Source organism: Diadema antillarum, unplaced genomic scaffold (assembly GCF_040938485.1).
Source record: "Diadema antillarum isolate AM-2024a unplaced genomic scaffold, OU_Dant_1.0 seq00001708_RagTag, whole genome shotgun sequence".
In the NCBI taxonomy this organism is placed as follows: domain Eukaryota; kingdom Metazoa; phylum Echinodermata; class Echinoidea; order Diadematoida; family Diadematidae; genus Diadema; species Diadema antillarum.
The window spans coordinates 56,256-76,545 of NW_027272398.1; the positions used below are offsets into that span (position 1 = coordinate 56,256).

General features: G+C 38.8%; 1 protein-coding gene across 1 annotated transcript in view; it reads left to right on the plus strand.

Moving 5' to 3' along the window:
- LOC139711823 (rho GTPase-activating protein 17-like) overlaps positions 1-20,290 on the plus strand; it is a gene marked incomplete at its 5' end in the record, with an annotated part of 60,196 nt that overhangs the window by 28,264 nt on the left and 11,642 nt on the right. Inside the window, 7 exons of the mRNA XM_071623673.1 lie at positions 1,613-1,681; positions 6,102-6,359; positions 7,870-8,018; positions 8,919-8,999; positions 10,422-10,541; positions 10,920-10,999; positions 15,650-15,950. Coding sequence (XP_071479774.1) covers positions 1,613-1,681; positions 6,102-6,359; positions 7,870-8,018; positions 8,919-8,999; positions 10,422-10,541; positions 10,920-10,999; positions 15,650-15,950 — 1,058 coding nt within the window. The remainder of the gene's footprint in view (positions 1-1,612; positions 1,682-6,101; positions 6,360-7,869; positions 8,019-8,918; positions 9,000-10,421; positions 10,542-10,919; positions 11,000-15,649; positions 15,951-20,290) is intronic.

The window sequence follows — 20,290 nt, forward strand, 5'->3', positions numbered from 1 at the left end:
ACATCTACGGGTGGAAATTGCGGATGTCTTCTCACCAAGAACAAACTGTTTTATGCTCCAGAACAGTCGGTAGTTTAGTTTAGTTTTTTGACCGTTAGGGAAGTTCTATTTTGTCAGGCTTTGTGCACTTTATGAACTAGGGTATAATGCCTCTCTTTACCAATGGTATACCACAAATTATGTAGATAGCTGACAGTGTATGTCTCTGTTAGTGAAGGGGATGATTACTCTGCTGAAATAAGATTAATAGTATGATACACCAGGACGATTAGACATGTTAAGACGAAGATGACAACACGCCCATTCTCATGTGTAGCTTTCACTTCTGTCAGTTCTTTTAACTTTATATTTGATGTTTCTAACCATACTCCTCAAGACAGTGCATAATAAAAAGTTGCAACTATCGGGTCTATGCTGTGGTAAAGTGCTCTCACAGCATGAGTGCTTACATATTTTATACTTCAATTTTCAAATCTCAGACATCATATAGACTCTTGTGTGCTCTTTATGACCGGATCAAATATTTGAAGATCTTTTAGCAATCATCTGTTGCTGTCATGTACAAAATACATTTTTATTTCTTTTTCTTTTTCTTTTCTCTTTTTTTTTTGCACCTCTGGAGTGCTTGTGATACTTCAAACAAAAAATTCAAACAATGCAGCCATCAAGACACCTTGCTGAAGAGGTTTTGGTTTCGCAGCTTCAATAATCGGCCAGTGCCTTCAGAACTTCAGTTGTTTGGAAGATGCCTCAAAGCTAATAGATGTGCATCTAAAGGGAAGCTCATGTACATCTCCACATTTTGAGAAATGTCCCACCTGAAAATACTGCTATAAAAATTTTTAGACTGCTTTTATATTTGCTGAACCACAGATACATCTAAACTGTAGGTATCTCGCTTTACTCTGAAGGATTTTATCAAAGGCTACTATGAAAAAAAAAAAAGCTTGTCATATCAGAAATCATCAGATAGCATTCTGCATTATTTGATTTCTGGCCACACATGACGTTCTTGAAATAAAGTTTTCTGTCCTAAAAGCTTGTGTATAAGAGATGATTCATTTTACCCTTAGTGAAAGAAAGGAGTGTTCGCACAAATGTTTGTATGTGATAAGGACACTACGTCCTCTGGTGGGACTACTACCATTTCCTGCACAAGGCAGTGATATTCCATAGACTGTGTGAGTAAATGTTACAGTCACACAACTGAGACAGCTGTTGTGATTTTTTTTTTCTTTTGCTCTTAGTTTCATTCTCATGAACAAAATTCTGCTCCTGTCTAGTATATTTCATTTTCATCTCCTTGCTTTACTTCTGATTGTTTCCATCAACATCCTCTTTCCCTCTCCCCCCCCCCCCCCTGAAAAAAATAAAAATAAAATAGAAGCAAAACTGTTTCCATAATGATGTCTTTCCCTGTGCTGTGACAAAAAGCAAGTTCAGGTTGTTCAGTGCCTGCCTTGATATTGGAATGTGATGAAAGCAAGAGTTTACTTTACCATGAAACCTGATGAATATTAAGCAAGTTTATGATCACTCTCACAATTAAACCACTTAGTATTCTCTCTCTGTTTTCTCCCTTTATTGTTTTTGTCTTTGATAATTTTCCCAGGATGCCTTAGTGACGGACATGCTGAACCTGGTGGCCAAAGAGAGTCTGCTGGCTAGAAGTTTGATGGACGTAAGTACATCTCTGCTTCATTCCAATCTTACCTAGTCTTTAGCTCACCTGAATCGAAGGCTCAAGTGAGCTATATTGCGACCACTCATCGTCCGATGTCCTGCGTCCATTGTGCATTGTGCGTCTTTCATCGTGCATTGTAAGTCAGTTCATGGCAGCTGCTAGGGTGGGGCCGGGGGTGGGGCGGGGGGGGGGGGGGGGGGGGGGGGGGGGGGGGGGGGGGAAGGGACCAGCACATATTCCTTTAATTCTTGAAGGGCACATGGTCAAATTTGTCATCAAACTTGGCAGAAATTGTCACTGGAATGACAGTATGTACTATGCAAAATATTGTTTAATTCAGATATACTTTAATTAATTAATTAATTATTGAATGTACTTCTATTGAGGTTATTTATATGATAGATAGGGCTTAGGTGGGGATTAAATTGGAGGCTAGTTTTTACATTTTGATCATCTTTTTTAAAACTGCATAGTCAAATTTTCTAAATAAAGTGTACTTTTACCATTGTCATAGAATGTGCAACTGGACACCATGCCCCATGGAAGCCCTCAAAGTTGCCCCCGCCCCCAAGTTTGTAATGTTTTCAGGTGGAAGTCTGTGAGAGTGCGTGGAAGGTGAACTTGCGATACTCCTGTGAGACCCCCTGGGTTGTTTTTTTTTTTTCTTGCAAAGTCGTTCCAGCTCATAGATGGGCCCTACCTATGTCTAGCAGTAGATGGGAAAAGAGGGAGTTTCCCTAGCCATGTGTTATACCAAGCCTGCATCTACTGTATACACTATATGTTTAGCCAGTCTATTATTTTTTATTTATTTTATCATTATCTCTTTTTTTTTTTGCAAATCACGATTTCCTGACAATTTGAGAGTGGTTAATTTTTTAATCCTGGAGCACAGCAATGACCGTAGAAATGTACACATGAAGAGTTTGTTAGCAAAAACCGATAAGTCCATTTTTGAAGATTTTGAAGTACGGTCTCTGTCATAAAGTAGAAAATAATACCTCTTAAATGATATATTGGTCACTACATATAAAGTTACATTTTTGAAGTTATGGTCAAAAGAAGCAAAAATTTTCTTATTATTCTCTTTATTTTTCTGGACCTTTGATCACAAATATCTCCATTTGGCAAATATGGACTTATCGGTCTTTGCAAACAAACTCTTCACATGCACATCATATTCATGACGGAATTGGAGGTAATATAGCACGTTAATTTCCTGTTAGCAGTGGATGTGCAAAATTTCTGAAAATAGAAGTCCCACAAAAAGATGGTGTATACAGTATCTCAGCAAGAGCAGAAAGATTAGAGCCACTCTCAGTGAAAATGGGACATTCCATAAAAAAGGTGTATCAATTTTTAACAGTTTTCCCTCTTGATTTACACCAAGTTTGGTCATTGCCCAGTCACTTATACCGAGTGGCTCAAGTACAATCCCTGTCAGGAAATATCCTCTCTTTCTCAAACTGTGAGACAGGTGGAAATGAACACTTAGTGAATGATACAAAAGTATGTGTACTTAAAAAAATCTGGCAAACTTTCTATAAAAGACTTGATTTCAATGTCAGATAGTATTACACAAAGTGTCATTGGTACAGAAATTTTGGTTACAGAGATGACACTGAATGTCTGTTGACTTATGGAGCAAATACCACAGCTTCCAAGAATCAGTAGTGGGATAAACACGCATGCGAATTAGCGGGATACAAATCTCAAGATTTGCATCACAATCAAAATATTGAGATTTTTGCCTGTGTGGACACAAAAATCCCCCCAACTATCGCTATCAGCATCGCGATGCAAATCCCAAGAAATCCTGTGCTTTTTTTCTAAATCATCTTGATAATTCACCCGGCGATACCGTGTGAACACTGGAACAAATAACCTTGAGATTTTATATCCCATCATTCAAAATGCACTTCACAACAGCGTACAAACCACATCACTGTGACCTACAAGAACAAAGTGCGAAAAGAAGAGCATGCACTGAAGCACACTGTGTGCGCCAATTGTCAGGATATTTCTCTGTCCATATGAACGCTTGCAAAAAAATCTTGAGATTTGGATGACAATCATTATCCCACTATTTCTGTCTGTGTGGACACTTGCTAAAAATCTTGAGATATGGATCGGGATCATTATCCTGCTATTTTGTATACGTGGATGTGGCTGATGATTGATATATTTCCAGATAACACACTCATATTGAAGCATGCAATGAATCAGATGTTTCCAAAGTGCACTGATTGTCAAGTTTTCCCCACCCAGTCCTGCCAGTACTGATCCCTGCTGATCAGAATGAATTCCATGGTGCTGCAACATTCTGTATGACCCTTCAACCGCATAATTCACATGTTAAGTGATAGACACCAATTGTTCTGGCTGGCTCTATTTTGACAACAAGATGCATTAAACAAGGCCACATCATATGTGACCCGCTACAACAAAAGGATCGTAAAGTCGCTGATGGCTGAGCCGAGAAAATAGAGTTTGAAATCACATCATCAAAATTGGTCAAAACAATTGGATTTCTGTTTTTGGCATAATTTTGTATCCCGATGTTTTGTCTATCATCTGCCCAAATTTCGAAGCTAAATGATCAAAGGAAAGGCAAGAAATCAGCATTTTTCTGGGCCATGATTTTCTGACTTTCAACGTAACAGAAACGTGTCCGAAGATTTGGATTTAGTGCCGCAGCTAGACTCCACCCCTAGCAATGAGGAAGTGATCTTATTGGTCAGTGCGTGGCATCCTGATTACTGATTGGTTGTGCATAAACCGCTGGCGCTAAGCTTGAATGAACATCGCGGAAGTCACTATGAGCATACCTTCTATTGTCAAGCGGTGAAAACTGTCTCACCTTCCCTTAATCATGATAGCGTCAGAAGGAAAACTTTGAAGGCGTTTTTTTTTTTCGAAACTCTGATTTCCACAACCACTTGACATGCGCTGATAAAATCATCGATATCTCCGCAACCGAGTACTTTTATGACTTGTGCTATATATGAAATTAAAGTAGAAGTGTAAGGGAATAACACCATGCTATTTAAAGAAATTTATCCTACCCCGACTTTCGGATCCTTTTGTTGTAGCGGGTAACATATGATCATTCAGAACCTAGTCCCAACCGTACATACATTCCTGTATGTATGTCTATACTTTATGTTTAGTTTAGAAAAATGGATGCACTGTAATGATTGCACCAGGCTATAGCCGACTATGGTATAAAGTGATCAGTTTCATGAACATCCATTATTTAAGGACTTCCTTACAGCTCTCATTGTGTGGTTTTTAATGTTTTTGTGTACCAAAACAATATGACACACATGTTGTAACCAGATCTGGCCATCTTACAATTGTGTGTGCATCAATGGCTTTTTCTATAAAGTTGCACTTCTCATATGTCCCATTGTGGCATACCACGAGTATTGTCACACATAGCTGCTGAAATGTCCAGATTGACACTTGAACAGACTAAGCAGGGTTTTAGAGTTGTAGTTTATATCCTCTTGTGGAAAAGATGGTTTCCCTGTTCATTTGGTCTTATATCTGTTTGTCTTGAGTGAGTGTGGTATAATCTTGAGACTTTTAGATAAGATTTGTGGTGATTTTTTGGACATTCCTGTTCAACAGATGTTGAGTGTTGCATTAAAGGGATCCTATAGTTTTGGTTGAGACCTAATTTCAGGTTTGTAACATTTTTTGGTGAGATAGTAAAAAAAATCTTATGAAATATGAAAGAGCATGTAATTCCATGAGGATTTCAATGTTTATTTGATGAAAATTGGTTGTGAAATGGCTGAGATATCCAAAATAGAGCGATTCTAATAAGTGTGGGACCCACACTTTTTTACGATCGCTTTGTTTTACTTTGTTTTTGGATGTTTCAGTCATTCAAATAAACTTTGAATTCGTCTTGAAATGGTATGCTCCGTACTATTTCATAAGTGTTTTCTTGGTATCTCGCAAAAAGTTAAAAGCCCAATTCTCATCTCCACCATTACTGTGTCATCCCTTTAAGGTTAACTGTCATTTATCTATTTATTTATTGTTTCTGTCTGGTACAAATCAACAAATCACTTGAGAAAATGTACACATTGATTCATCATTTATCATAGTTAACTTTGCATGTGAGATAAATCCTGGACAGTCACATAAGTCAAATTTAAAAAAAACCCCAACCCAACACGAATGTCACCTTTCTCAATTGAGTGGGATTTATTACTTTTGCTGAGTCTTCACTTTCAGTTCACCTTAAATGAATATTTCTTGTTGATGGTTGTTTTCAAGCAGTTGATGAGTAGTGGTCCATCACTTACTGTACAAGCAAATTTTTAAGACCACACAACATGAATCAGAGATCCCAGATGTGTGGTTGATATCTTTTTTTTTTCACCCCTGTTTTATGTCTGATCAGATGGTTGCGGCCCAGGCACAGTACCACCGCAACGCTCTGGCCCGGCTGGAAAACACGGTGCCAAAGATGCGGGAGATGCTAGACCTGGACCAGCACAAGCCCACCTTCGGCACACCGCTGGAAGAGCACCTGAAGATGCAGGAGCGGGACATAGCATCCCCGATCGAGGTCCTCGCCATGTGGCTGCTGGAGCTGGGCATCGAGGAGGAAGGGATCTTCCGGCTCGGAGGGAACATGTCCAAGATGAAGCTGCTGAAGGTGAGATGGGAATTGGGGTAAGACTGGGCTCTGGAGCGGGAAACAGAATTTTGAGTTAATTGGTCAATTCCCTTTCTTTTCTTTTTTTCTCTAATTCCAACGGGATTCTTGTGTACAGGCAGATTTTGAGTAATGGGAAGGAATTGAATGTAACATTAGCTTAAACTATTAAAAAATTGTCCATCATATAGGTAGCAATGAGAATGTTACTACTTCCAGCATAGAGGGAGCCAGTCAGAGATGAAGCTGCTTATGGATGTGGTCTTAGGATAGAACTGTGCACCGAAGCGGGAAAGCAAGTTTTCAGTTGAATGGTCATTTTTTTTTTCTTTTCTTTCTTTTCTTTTTTTCTTTCCTCTTTTTTTGTTTTGTTTTGTTTTGTTTTTTTTTTTTGTTTTTGGTGGTGGGGGAGGTGTCATAATTGCAACAGGATTATTGTGTACAGCCTGAGTTTTAATAATGAAAAGGAATTGAAGGGAACACTAGGTTAAACTGCCAGAAATTGTCTTGTCATATGGATAGCAATGAGAATGCTGTATCCCCTACTACTTCCCCCACTGCTTCTACTGCTGCTACTACTATATTGACTACTACTTCTACTTCACTTACTACAACTACTAATGCTGCTGTTTTTATTAGTACAAGTTTCTACTCCACTTACTAGAACTACTACTGCTGTTGTTTTTATTAGTACTTCTACTACTCTTACAACTACTAAGACTACTATTATCACAACTAGAAAAGCACTCTGAGAGCGCAGACCTCCGCCAAGCAGCTACTTTCCACCGATGATCTTGCTCTTCCCAAAGAGATTTTTCTCCTCTCCACCACTGGGGAAAAGCTCTGTGGGCTCTTCCATCAAGATCAGTGATTTCCACCCATAGGTATTCATGCTGAAAAATCACCCGATTTCCCAATATAGAAGCCTTTGTTACGTCATAAACCCTCAGCTGCGTGCCACGCCTTGCCCTAGCAGAAACTAGAGCACGCACTTTAGTGCACGTTTGAAAACCTCAAAAATGCGCAGCTTGAACTCCCAAGTTCATTGACCCTACCTGTCAAGTTATCAAAAATCCTTTATAAACTCCCCCTAAATTCTCGTATCACTACCAAAAGTTAATCGTTTGTTACTTGTGTCATTCTCAACCTTTCCTGCAAGTTTCATCCAAATCCGTGCACAACTTTTTGAGTTATTTTGCACATGGACAAACAAATTAACTAACAAACAAACCAACGGTAACGAAAACATAACCTCATCCCTTTGTGGAGGTAACTACAAATTGCGCCAGTCAGACAAGCTTCATGGTAGACCCTTTCAAGATATTGCATGCAAATTCCAAATGGTGGAAGATGAATTTTGATCTCTCCTGAGCAGTATCATTTACCTTTTACTCTGCAATACACATGTATAGCCTAGGTAAAACTTTCAATGAGTTTATACCAACATGTTTTATTTTCTGTAGGGGAGTTTTCATGTCTGTATTTTGCAAATCGTACTGTGTCACTGCAGGCAGCCTTTGATGCAAACATCGAGCTGGACATGATGGATTTCATTTTCCAAGAGCACTCCGTGGCAGGCGTGCTCAAGCTCTACCTCCGAGAGCTGCCCGAGCCACTCTTAACCTTTGCCCTCTTCAATGATTTCATGGAGGCTGGAGCGTGAGTACAAGTACCTTGAACACTTTATGTTCATTTCTTTCATATTATGATTTCTTCCTTTTGGTGCAATCAATCACAGTGTTTCTCTCCATGCATTATACTGTATATGCCAACTATTTTGTGAGGTTTCTTTTATCGCATATTTCATGAGTCATGTGCTATTCATGAAGTTAAAAACACAGGAAAGTATTGACTCTGATCCCGCCATGAATGTGACATGCACGCATGCATTTCTCCTCTCAGTCCTGAAATATGCAATCGTGAATTTAACCACTTGCGAAATTTTGGGAAGTCCCGATTCGCAAAAATTAAACTCATTAAATGTATGGTTTATACAGTATTTGCTGGGTTCAGTCTGCATTAATATTGAAAGTTACCAGATATCAAGTATGTTGACTTTTCTTCTTTGCTCTATAGTGGATTGGAAAATTAGTTGAGAGACAGATGCCGTTCATTTTTACATGTAATCATGGTCTCTTTCTCTGCTTGAAATTTAGCTCTTTTTGCATCTTTTCGGACTATGTTATACCCCTGCACATTCATGTGCCATCATGTAATGCTGATCTGCACTCTTAACACCAAATCCAGAGGGTATTTCTGTAGATTGCAAAGCATTAATGTTCAATATTGGGGAATTTTCTTGCACTCTTTGGGACTTTAAAAAGCATCAACTGCCTTACCTCCTTGGTACTGAGCATTTTGTGCTGCATATCCACATAAGATGGAATGGTGTGCGCTTTATTCTTCTGTCTACTGACGTGTGTGAAATTTAGCGGTAGTGCTTGTGAATCATTGTTGACAATATCATTTGATTCATGTGTGTCATTGTAGGTGGTACTCTTGACTTCATTGAAAATGTTTTTCTTCTCTTCAATCTTATATTTGTTTTTTTTTTTCCAGGATCAAAGACCAGAGTGCCAAGCAGCAAGCTCTGAAGAAAGTTGTACAGAAACTGCCAAAGGCAAACTTTGACAACCTAAAGTGAGTGTGATAGATTCATGCAAAGATCTGAATGTAGTGATCTTTCCTCTCTGGTTATCCACAATTATCTATTCACAGTGCACCAGTTAGCATAATCTCTGGTAGTTTGTTTTGTTTTCTTTTCTTTTCTTTTTGTGGGGGATGGCTTCTATTTCTGTCAGCTGGGATGATTTTCAAATTTTGTACAGCACCAAGGTCTGTATCTTTTGCCAGGTTCTAGGACAATTACCCCCTGGACAAATACCCCGGACCTGACCCTGACCCTGACCCTGACCCTGACCCTGACCCTGACCCTAACCCTAACCCTAACCCTTACCCTAATCCTGAAGCTAATCCTAACTTCGATCCAAATTCTAACCCTTAACCTATCCCTAATTCTAATCTTTACTCTAACCTTAACCGGTATTTAGCCTGGGATAATTGTCATTGGGGCCTGGTTATTGTCCTGAAACATTTTTGCAGGTATACGCACTTTTGTTGGGTTGATCTTTTGTAGGCATGCGCATTGTAGTTTGTGTTCCACAAAGCATTTGATTAGAAAAAAAATGAGTAGTGAGATAATCAAAAGAATTATGAATGATTCACCAGGGCAGTGATGTTGCTCAGTTGGTAGTGCGTATGCCTTGCAATCAAATGGCTTGGGTTCGAGTCCCATTGAGTCTAGCTGTGCCATGTTGTGTGTAATCATGACGTTCCCTCTAGTAATAGGAAAAAACACTCTGTCCCTCGGATAGGAATTACATGGAGGACCCATGTGTGAGAGAGTCACAAATCTTGCACATAAAAGATCCCACTTTACCCTCGCATAGTGCAAGGTGGTAACCTAGTGAAGTGGTCAGCCCTGCACACCGACACCAGAAAATGGGCAAATGATGCTGACCCTGTGTTGTTCAAGGCAGGTGACTAGCAATAATCAGCAAACTGTTTCAACCAGGCACATTGTGCAATATGAAGAAGAGGAAGAGGCCTTCCATCAGATAGAGATTGAGTGGTCAGCATTGTTGAAAGTTTATTCTGCTACTGCAGTTTCTCTCTGTGAAGGAATTTCACATATGTTATTTATCTTTTCCAACCTATGACATTGTAAAGTTGTCAGTAGCAGTACTGTAGCAGTAGGAGGCTATATAAACTCAAATATAAATGACATGTTGCATTGATACTGGATAAGGACAAAATACTGAAAGCCATTTCCATTGTAAAATCTTTTCTGTTTGTGTCAATTGTCTAGGTTTAGCAAAGAGCAAATTACCGTTTGAAAGCAGAATTTGATCTACCAGCCAGTAATTCCTTCCCTCCATCTAGTAACAACTGCATATGTATTATCTAAACACCAGTAATCATCTTTCTCATGGTACTACAGAATTTATTGTGAGTTTGCTCTTGTGAATTTATTTTTGTGACTTCATCTTTGACTTCCCCCAGACATCTCTGTCGATTCCTGAAGCTGGTAGCAGACAGGAGCGACAAGAATAAGATGAACTCTACCAATCTTTCCTTAGTGATTGCACCAAACTTGCTCTGGTCAGAAAAGGATGAGTTAGGGTACGTATGATTATGATTATGTGCTTGTGTGATTATAATATTTAGTTTACGTGCTCATTTCTGCTGTTCATCCTTTGTGAGATATCACAGGAATATATTTGGCTTGCTCATTGTAAGCTTTTGTGTAATCTGAAAAGCGATAGAATGTGTGAAAACTGGATATAAATAGAAAATTAGAGTGAATTACATGCCAAAGATGTTCCCAGATAAAAGGCTTTCATTACCAAACAAAGTGTAAGTAATTTTGCCATGCACTGAGTGTCCGCTCATGGAAAGAATGTTTCCGCAATGAAAGTGATGTCACATGTCAATATTATTCTATAATCCCTTTATCTGATCCACTCCTAACTATTTTCTTGACCCGACATCAAATCTCAGGACCTCGGCACTGTCAATAGGAGCTGCACCCGGCATTGTCGAGTCGCTAATCTCCAAGGCAGAATGGTTCTTTCCCGGCGGTAAGTAGTCTGTGCCCAGCAATGCAGGCCATTCACTCATTGTAAGTGATGAGAAGTTTGTTCATATTATGCCTTTCCCAGTATGGTGTTTGTAGGGTGCTTCCATTTATCAATCAGTATTCCCACCAGACAACAACATATATACCAATTCTAGACTGTAGCTGAACAAATGTTATCAGTTTTGTAGTAGAGGGACCGATTTGTCGGCATGAGTTAAAGAGTAGCGTTGGTTTCATGAACACTGCACATAGTAAATCTCACAATTTTTACCATTTTCTCCATTTAGCTGGGAATTTAATCATCAGAGATACATTTTGTCTCTCTTTGAAACAGATATTTTTAGTTTGCTGGGATATGATATGAACAGGGCTTCAGACTGTTTTCTAATGCATTTTTTGTTTTGTTTTGTTTTTTTTTTAAAAGAAGAATGATAAAACAGTTTGACTTTTAAATGGTCTTGGTGCTAGCTTGTATGTGATAGACCACAATTTATTGGGCCCGTTTTGTATCAGTATGCAGCGGTGGATCCAGGCGATGGCGCACCAGGCCCACGCCCCCCTTAAAACAAAAAACAAAAAAACAAAAAACAAAATGGAGGGGGCGCTTGCGCCCCCCTTAATTTTGTAAAGGGGACCTCCCCGTTACGAAATTCCTGGATCCGCCCCTGGTATTTTGTGCAGCCTCTTGCTCATAAAAGGCTGCAATTTTTAGACACCTACATTTAACATAAAGATGGACATGTTGGAGAATCTAAAGATTGTGCTTAGTGCTGAATCATTGCTTCTCTTTTTTGACAATATAAATTTTTTTAGAAGCAGTATTCATCGCAATTTTACGACCTTATTGCTACAGACGCGAAGATTGAAACAGACTGAGCAATATCTCTGTATTCAACGGGGCACCTAATGGCAATATTTGAACAAATGCTTGTGGGGAAGATATAATCTTAAAGAGACTTTGGAATTCTAACTCGTAGTCTATTGTTCAATCCATCTTTGCAGAATCTGTGTTCATGAGCAATCCTGCATAGCTGTAATTAAGACTCATCCACATCGAAAAGACAGTGCAAGATTTACAGAGAACAGTTAGAACTGAAGAGGCATAAATTGAATTTTTATTTTTATAAGTATACACGATAAAGGGTTGTAGTGAGAATAAAGCATCATATTTCTGGAAGGGGGGTATTCAGTGGCATAGACTAACGGAACCTACAATAAAAACGTTTGTGGTTATTTTTGTTTTGATTGCAGTGTTTGAAATATTCTCCAACTGTTTGAAAAGGAAAAAGAAGAGCAAAAGATTTTGAATTTGGATGAAAGTACATGTACAACTGGAAAAAAAAAAAAAAAAAATGTAGTTGATAGCAATTTCATCCAGTTCTGTTTTGGTTGCCCAACACTAGACTTTGAATAATTTGAAAAACTGCTTATTTTAGATGATTTGTTTACCTTATGATGTTTTCACACAAGTGAAGATTAAATGAGAATGCTGTTGATCCTAAACTAAACTGTATCTCTTCTAAGGAGAATAGCTTTGTCATAATTAAGGTCACTTACAGTGTTTGTGTACACTAATTGGATGATGGTAATTGTTTGGTCTGAACTGTTAAGCGCATTAATGATTCTTCTTTTCTTCTTAGTAGCCAGATAGTACCCCTCATTATACCATATCAAATATATATTTCATGGGTAAAGTATCAAGTATATAATTCATGGGTCAAGTTTATGGAATATATTCTACATTGGTAAAGTACATGTACTCGGTATGTAGACTTTTCATATTATATTGGAAAGGATATCAAATGGTCTTTACAGTATTTTACTTTATATATTTGATTATTTTCTCTCTTCCCCCTTTCCCTCCTTCTTTTCACTTTCTTTTTGGTCCCTTTATTTTGGGATGCTAATCTCCTTTAGACCCGGCACAAGGTATTGTGTTACAAAGGTGGTTGATTTGGGAAATCGACATCCCATTACTACCCCCTTTCATTTGTTACTAGGTGCCGAAGGCAAATCTTTGTTTCATGCTTGCTGTAGTTCAGATTTTGGACCACCGCATTGGGGAAAGGGAACAAAAAGGGCTGATTGTAGCATTTGGGAAAGAAATATCGACAAACAAACAAAATGCTGTGCATACGGCTTTTCCCTACCTTCTGAAAAAAAAAAATAGAAGGAGCACACATCACCAAAAAAAAAGAGGAAAAAGTAGGAGAACAAAAAGTGCTGAGATAATCTGTTGAAATACAGAATTAATATTCCATATTTTTCTTCTCGGAAAGATTTTTTTTTTTTCTAAAAGGGAAAATTTGAATATCATATTTTTCTCCTTGGGAAGATTCTGATATGGGAATTTTTGTGATGATCTCACCTCACTTTTGTCTTCGAACAGTTTTAATATTTAGATATGCAAACCTCTGAAATCATACATGATGTTTAAAAAAAAATGAACAAATCCTCTTTCCCAACTCCAGATTGGGTCCTCCTCCTCCAAAGATTCTGTGTTTTTTGGATTTCTGTATATTTTTAGTTGACGAGAGATTTGCCTCTATGACACACTTTTTTTCTTTTTAGTTAACCTTTCCTTACAATTCCTTCTAACCAATATTTATTACTCTTTTAGTTTGAGCATGAGAATTTTCCATTTTTATCAACCGTATATTATACCTCACAAAATTTATTTGTTGTTGAGCATTTCATGATATTGTTTACTTTCCTCTGAAGATGGACAAAGATTGGATTTCATGTTATGTTTGCATGCTGGGGATCAACGGTATAATACGTTGCCAGAAATCTGAACAGTTTGTTCATTTTGGATACTCCCTTATATATTATTATTATATCTATATATGTAAAACCAGCAACACATATACATTGTTCTTGTTCAATCCTTGCATTGTAAATGATAGAAGTAGATCTCTTGACTCTTGGAAAATATGCATGAGATTGTTTCAAGTACCACCAGCCAGTTATTTCAGAAAACGTATGAAAAGAATGCAAGAGGCTGTTTCCTTCTGCCATGTGAGACTGAGCATTTGTTGTCAACTTTTTCTTTATCAGAGATCGATAGAGTGTTTTGTCCCATCAATATTTCTGTTATTTATTCATCTACATCGTAGCTTCTATCACTTGGAAAGTTCTGTGCATGATACACAGTACTGGAGGGAAAACAGAAAATGCCCCTTATCCGTTCTCGAGTGAAGACGCCGAGAATTTGTCACTTCCCTAAACAGTCCGCTGAACATCTGTAGATGTTATCAGAACAAAGGATGTTACCCAAATAAAATCCCGCCCCTTTAAAGAGCCTTCACGTTCAACTTGATGCCATGAATCGCCCCCGAATCTCTCATTTTTTCAGGATCCACAGAATTAGACGGTAACACTTTAAGCCTCTCCCCAGGGTAAGACAATCGTAATTTGCCAGAATCAAAGTGCCCAAAGTGATGGCATATCTGCGCTGCCATAGAATTCTCTTCTTCCTTGGGGTCAGGTGCTTTGGTTACACATCTCTACCAATTATTCTTGCAGCCCAGCTGGCTGTAGAGTCTCTTCTACGCTAATAAGACCACTAACTCTCTTCACTGCTTTAGTGGGAAAGAAGTGTGTTGCGCAACTTATCGAAAGAAGAAGAAAAAAATGATGGTGCAAAAGAAACAGAAAATTGGTGATGCTTTGGTCTCCACATAGGTATCCACTAGGGTTCGAAACCAGTTAGTCTTTGCTGCAGCGGTTGTACTTTCGATACATTTTGTGTCCTGCAAAACCTTATTGTGTCTGAAGTTTTAAAAAAAAAAATACCCAACCTCTCCCCTACCCCTAAAAAAACCTTTGTGAAAGCAATATCAGGAAGGTTAATGAGAATAGTGCAGATTTATTATTTAAAAAAAAGAAGATGATTGCTAATTTGAAGAGAAAATACCCATGTAATTCATAAGCTTTTTACTTACAACAAAATTAATACTAACATTATTTACCCAACATCTTTACATCATTCAGCGTAGATTGAATTTTGCACTGTATTTTAATAGTTTTACCCCACTACCAACTTGTTTTCTAGCAAAGTAATCCCTCAACAAACATATAAGAGAAACCATGCCAATCTAACAAATAACACTAATGTCAAATCATACAAACTTTGTTCCTGTGAAAAATATATGTCAAGCATGGATGGTGAGTTGGAATACTAATCAGTGCACAGTGTACAGTGCCTACAAATGAAGGAAATGAGGAAATTTTTGAACAACTAAGAAAGGTTAACAGCTTTGTTCTGTGCCTTATCATTGTGCATTCACAGGCTTGTAGCCTTGTGTTTAGCACAACACAATAATTAAAGGTATTTTTCCCCAAAAAACAAATTGAAAATGCGTGCAGGTGTAGATTTTAAAGCGGAATCTCCCAGTGACAGTCTATTTCACTTTAATGTATTTGTTATTTTACAAATTCAATTCCAGTCTTTTGTTGAGGAAGGTTATGTCAAATGCTGACAAAGTTTTCCTGTCCAGTGTAATTCTATAAAGTGAATACCTTTCTTGTTTTGAGCTAAAGATACGAGGCATTGGTAGAGCAGAATTGTTGTGCATATTAAAATCACTTACACTGTAAATACCAATAGAGACAAACAAACAAACAAACGATCCCATCCTGAACTCCACAGAGATGGACTTTCCAACGCTGAACCTCTCGTCGCCCTCGCCAAAAGCCAACTCAGTTCCAGACTTGGTTCCGCAACAGCACAAGAGCCCGGACGAGAAGTCCCTGCTCATCACGTCAGCGTCGGTCCCCTCCGCCCACTCCGTCCCCCCTCAGCACCCCCACCCCCACCACCACACTCTCTCCCCGCCCCTCGGGCCCCCACCAAACCCCCCAGTGGGCGTGGCACCCGCCACTGCTAACCCCTCTCCATCCGCCCCTCAGGTCACCGTAGACGGCATTGGTCCACCTCCACCAGCTGAGAAGTAAGCATGAGGGTTCATTAACATATTCATGGTGACTGACCAGTAGAAAAGATTTTTTACTTTTCTTGTGCATGTCATTTGCATGTCATTTGCATGTGATTATGTAGTGAGGGCACTGTTGTGGACGTTTGCACCTTAGCACAGAGTACAAAAGATTCATGTCGTTTAGTATTTCAATGTCTAGTAACTGAACTCATGCTTTTTGTGTATCGGTGTGCTAATCTGGCATCAAGAGTTTCTGCATGCCTTCCGCATGCCTATTTTGTCTTTGCTGTGATCTTGACCAAATGTTTCTATTTAAACTATTTGACTGTGCTTGTGTTTGAAACTATGATAATCCATGTTTCATGCTTACTGTTATCTTTGCTGTGTTTCACAAGATGTTATATCTTAAGTTTGTTGTATGAACAATCTTAGATGTTATGCCTCTGATGAAGATCATTGAATGGATTGACTTCATTGAAATTATATTTTCATGCTTAATCATATATTATGCTAACAGGACAGAAGTTTGCATGCCATATCATTCTATACAAGTGCATGTGATTTGCTGAAAGTTTCATGGTGAAGACGTTTTGATAGTAGTGCAGCATTACATAACTGTAAATCAAGTAAATATCTGAGTTTACATTTGTATAAAAGCATGTATTATATACCGTTCATCAACAGTGCTTAGAAATACTCTCATCAAAGTTTCTGAAATTTTTCATATATATGTCGATATAGATATTTGTGTGTGTGTGTATGTGTGTTGTTTGTGTGATGAAATTTGGAAAAACAATTCATAGATTTAAAGAGCAGAGGACAGAAAAGTTGGGAAATGGTCCACCCCACCCCTCTCATTCAAAGAACAATGAAGAAAGAAAGAAGAGAAAAGAAAATGAGAAAAGAAATACTTGGATTAAACTATAATGAATGAATGTCTTCACAACAAAAGTGATGCCAATATACTTGATTTAATTTTGCAAGGAAGAAACTGCACACAATTTTTAAAGTGAAAGCTAAAGATTGACGGCTGATGTTTTGAGTGTGTTTGTGTCTTCATACTTTAAAAGCCAGTTTGTCTTTTCTTTTAATGGGGTAGGATGCCTATAAATACCCTTCCAGCCTTGATGGAATACAACATATTATGTGACCGTGCATCACAAAACGAACAAAAAGTCGCACACACTGATTTTGTGTGAGGACTGAAAATAGGTGAAAAGGGTCAATTTGGTCAATCTTGACTTTTTAATATTTTCTAAAAGAGCAAGTCTTCTTCTCCATTAGGGAAAAATTTGGTATCTTAAAATGAAGAGGAAAGTGTGCTTGGTGAAGACTAAACACTTGAATAGAGCCTGTGCTTCAGAGCGTCTTTTCTCAGTTCACACTTTTCTGGAGTGTGTGCTTTCTTTCCAATGTTTAGATAGGTTAGGAGAGTCCATTTGATTTGAGTTATACATCAATTAAAAGCTTGAAGTCTGCTCTTTCAAAATATGCTCTAAACTAAAAATCCATGTCTGGCAACTTTTTGTTTGTTTGGTGGTGCAGGGTCACATATATAAGTCTTTTGTATTTTGCATTAGATTTTTCAGAAAAAAAAAATAGAACTCTTGTGCGGTGAGCTTGTCTCTTTGGAGTGATACTTGTTTGATGTCGTAGTGACAAGTTACTCTTGCATATATGTGGCATCAGTGGATGTTGAAATACAGGGTGTGTTCGAGCGCTCTAAAGCGAACCAAAGCGAACTGAACCAAAGCGTACCGTACCGAGCCTTGCCAGATTTGAAGCGTTCGAGTGCTCTGTTGAGAAAGCGTACCTCACGAGTTATTTTTAAAAAAGGTAACGCATTTTTGTAGCAAGAATGTCATCCACCTGGCGCTTGAACTACTTACAGCTGTCCGGAACAAAGAGAATGTTGTCTTTGCATTGTGATGTATGGGCATGATACGCGCATGCTTTACAGCGAACTTTTGGTAGACTTTTGGTACGCTTTTGGAGCACATTGGGAAGTGGTCCACTTTTGGCTCGGTACAGTCGGGTACGGTACACTTTAGGAGCGTTCGAGCGCTCCTCTGGCGCGGGTACGGTATGGTACAGTTCGCTTTAGGAGAGCGCTCGAACGCACCCTCTGATGCATATGTGGCAGTTACAGTGCAGTATGATACCCATTTCTGGAAAGGAATAATGTCTGACTTTTGTGTTAGTCTTGTATCCTTTTCCTTCAGTTGTTTTCCTTGAAACTGCACCGAAGTTACTTAAAGGGATGGTATAGTATTGGTTGAGGTGGGGATTCAGCCTTTAAATTTTGGGGAGATACTCAGAAACCACTTTATGAAATGTTACAGAGCATACAACTTTAAGAGTAAGTTGAAGTTTATTCGATGAAAATTAGTTTTGAAATGGCTGAGATATGCAAAAATAAAGTAAAACAAAATGATTTTAATGTAATGTGGGTCCCACCTTTTATTAGGATCACTCTGTTTTGGATATATCAGCCATTTTAAAACCAAGTTTCATCAAATAAACTTTTAATTCCTCTTATGATTATATGCTCTTTCCTATTTCATAAGGAATTTCTCATTATCTCTAAAAAATCACCATAAAATAATGTTGGAAACCTGAAGTCCTATCTCAACTGAAACTGTACCATCCCTTTAAAAACACCATTTCTTCTTCCTTTATGATGCCTTCAAAGACAGAGGGTGGTATTGTTCATGTTCATTTTTCTCCCGCCTTGAGATATGAATGAAAAGTTTGATTGCAAAATGGGTTAAAAGCCATTTTTAAACATTTTGAAGTAAGTCCATCATCAGATAGATCAAAGTAGAACTTTTCCAGTGATACCTCACTTGTTACCTAACAAGGAATATTCTTGAGGTTGTGAAAACAAATATCTCATATTTTCTTCTTGTCTTCCTTGTCTTTTTTCACAGCTTTGATCACAAATATCTCCACTTTAAAAGATTGGAATTAATTCATTAAGCAATCAAAACTCTTCACATGTAAACATGTTTAGGTCTATGTCAGTGTTGTAGGGTGTGTAGATGAATAGTTCAAATCAGTATTCATTGTATTCATCAAGGGCTCCCTGGCTTCATGGAGTAGTCCTTGTCTGGAGGTGTTAAAGTTGTTACGAAGTGCGTTACCATGGAAATGCAGGAATGAGCCGAGTGGAGCCAGATAATCACTGACTTTCATTCTGTGATGTGTAATGACTGAGCCTGTTTATTTCTTCTTCTCTCCTTCTCCCAAACCCCTGCCCAACCCCATTCCACCCACATTTGCACCGATTCTTATCATGCAATACCTGCCTGGACCAAAACTCTTTCCCCCCATTCTTCCCTACTTTCCTATATTCTATGAAATAATGCAACAACCCTCCTTTCACCACTATACCTCCCCACCCCTTCACCTATTCTTGTTCCAATCATATTCCTTCTCCCTCCCCCCCCCCCCATTCTCATTCCCCTCTCTCTTGGCCCCAACACTGCAACTATGTGTATTTCTCAAATATGCATATATTTGTGGTCTAAATCGCAAATATACAAACAAACTGACCAACAAACAAATGAACAATTCCCAAAAATAGAGGCGGTCCGGCAGGAGGCCATGTAACTAAAAGAAGAGCCCCTCTCCCACCACCGCCACCTATACCAACCTCTCAACTCCCGTCTCCTCCATCTCCACCAACGCCTACCACTATTTTATCTCCTCCTGCTAGAGCCCCTCCACCCCTGACACCCCGCTCCAAGCCGCCCTGTCCGCCTCCCAGTGAGAAGCCCCCTCCCCTGACTCGAGAGGGCTCCTCCTCCAATTTAAAGCCCCCGATTCCGCCCCGAGATATCCAGCTTGGGGACAGACCCCCACCCATAGCTTCACCCCGCGATAAGTCCCCGGTGGATAAACCGCCCCCCTTAATTCCACCCCGAGACAGCCCCATTCTAGAAAAGTCTCCTCCTCTCATCCCACCCCCATCACCAGCCTTCTCAAGTACAGTCCTCTAGCCCACACCTGTAGTGTCGATGCATGCAGCATGTCAGCCCTAGGTACTATGACAACACATTATTTTTATCTATCTCTCTCTTTCTCTCTCTTCTGAAGATCTCTCTATCAAAACCTCAAGGTAGTAGCTCTCAGTTGTCAATTTATCAGACTGCAAAATTTCAAAGAGGAATTGACGTGAGCGAGCCCAAAGTAAAAGCTCCTGTGATCAATTTCAAATCCTTTGTTGTTAGGTTGACATTTTAACATGTGTATCTGCTCAAGTAGACTAACATTTATTTGGTTTGGTTGGATATCAAAATTTTGGGGTCTCAGTAGGACAATTGCTCATTTTGTCATCAGCTGTTAGCCTGTTT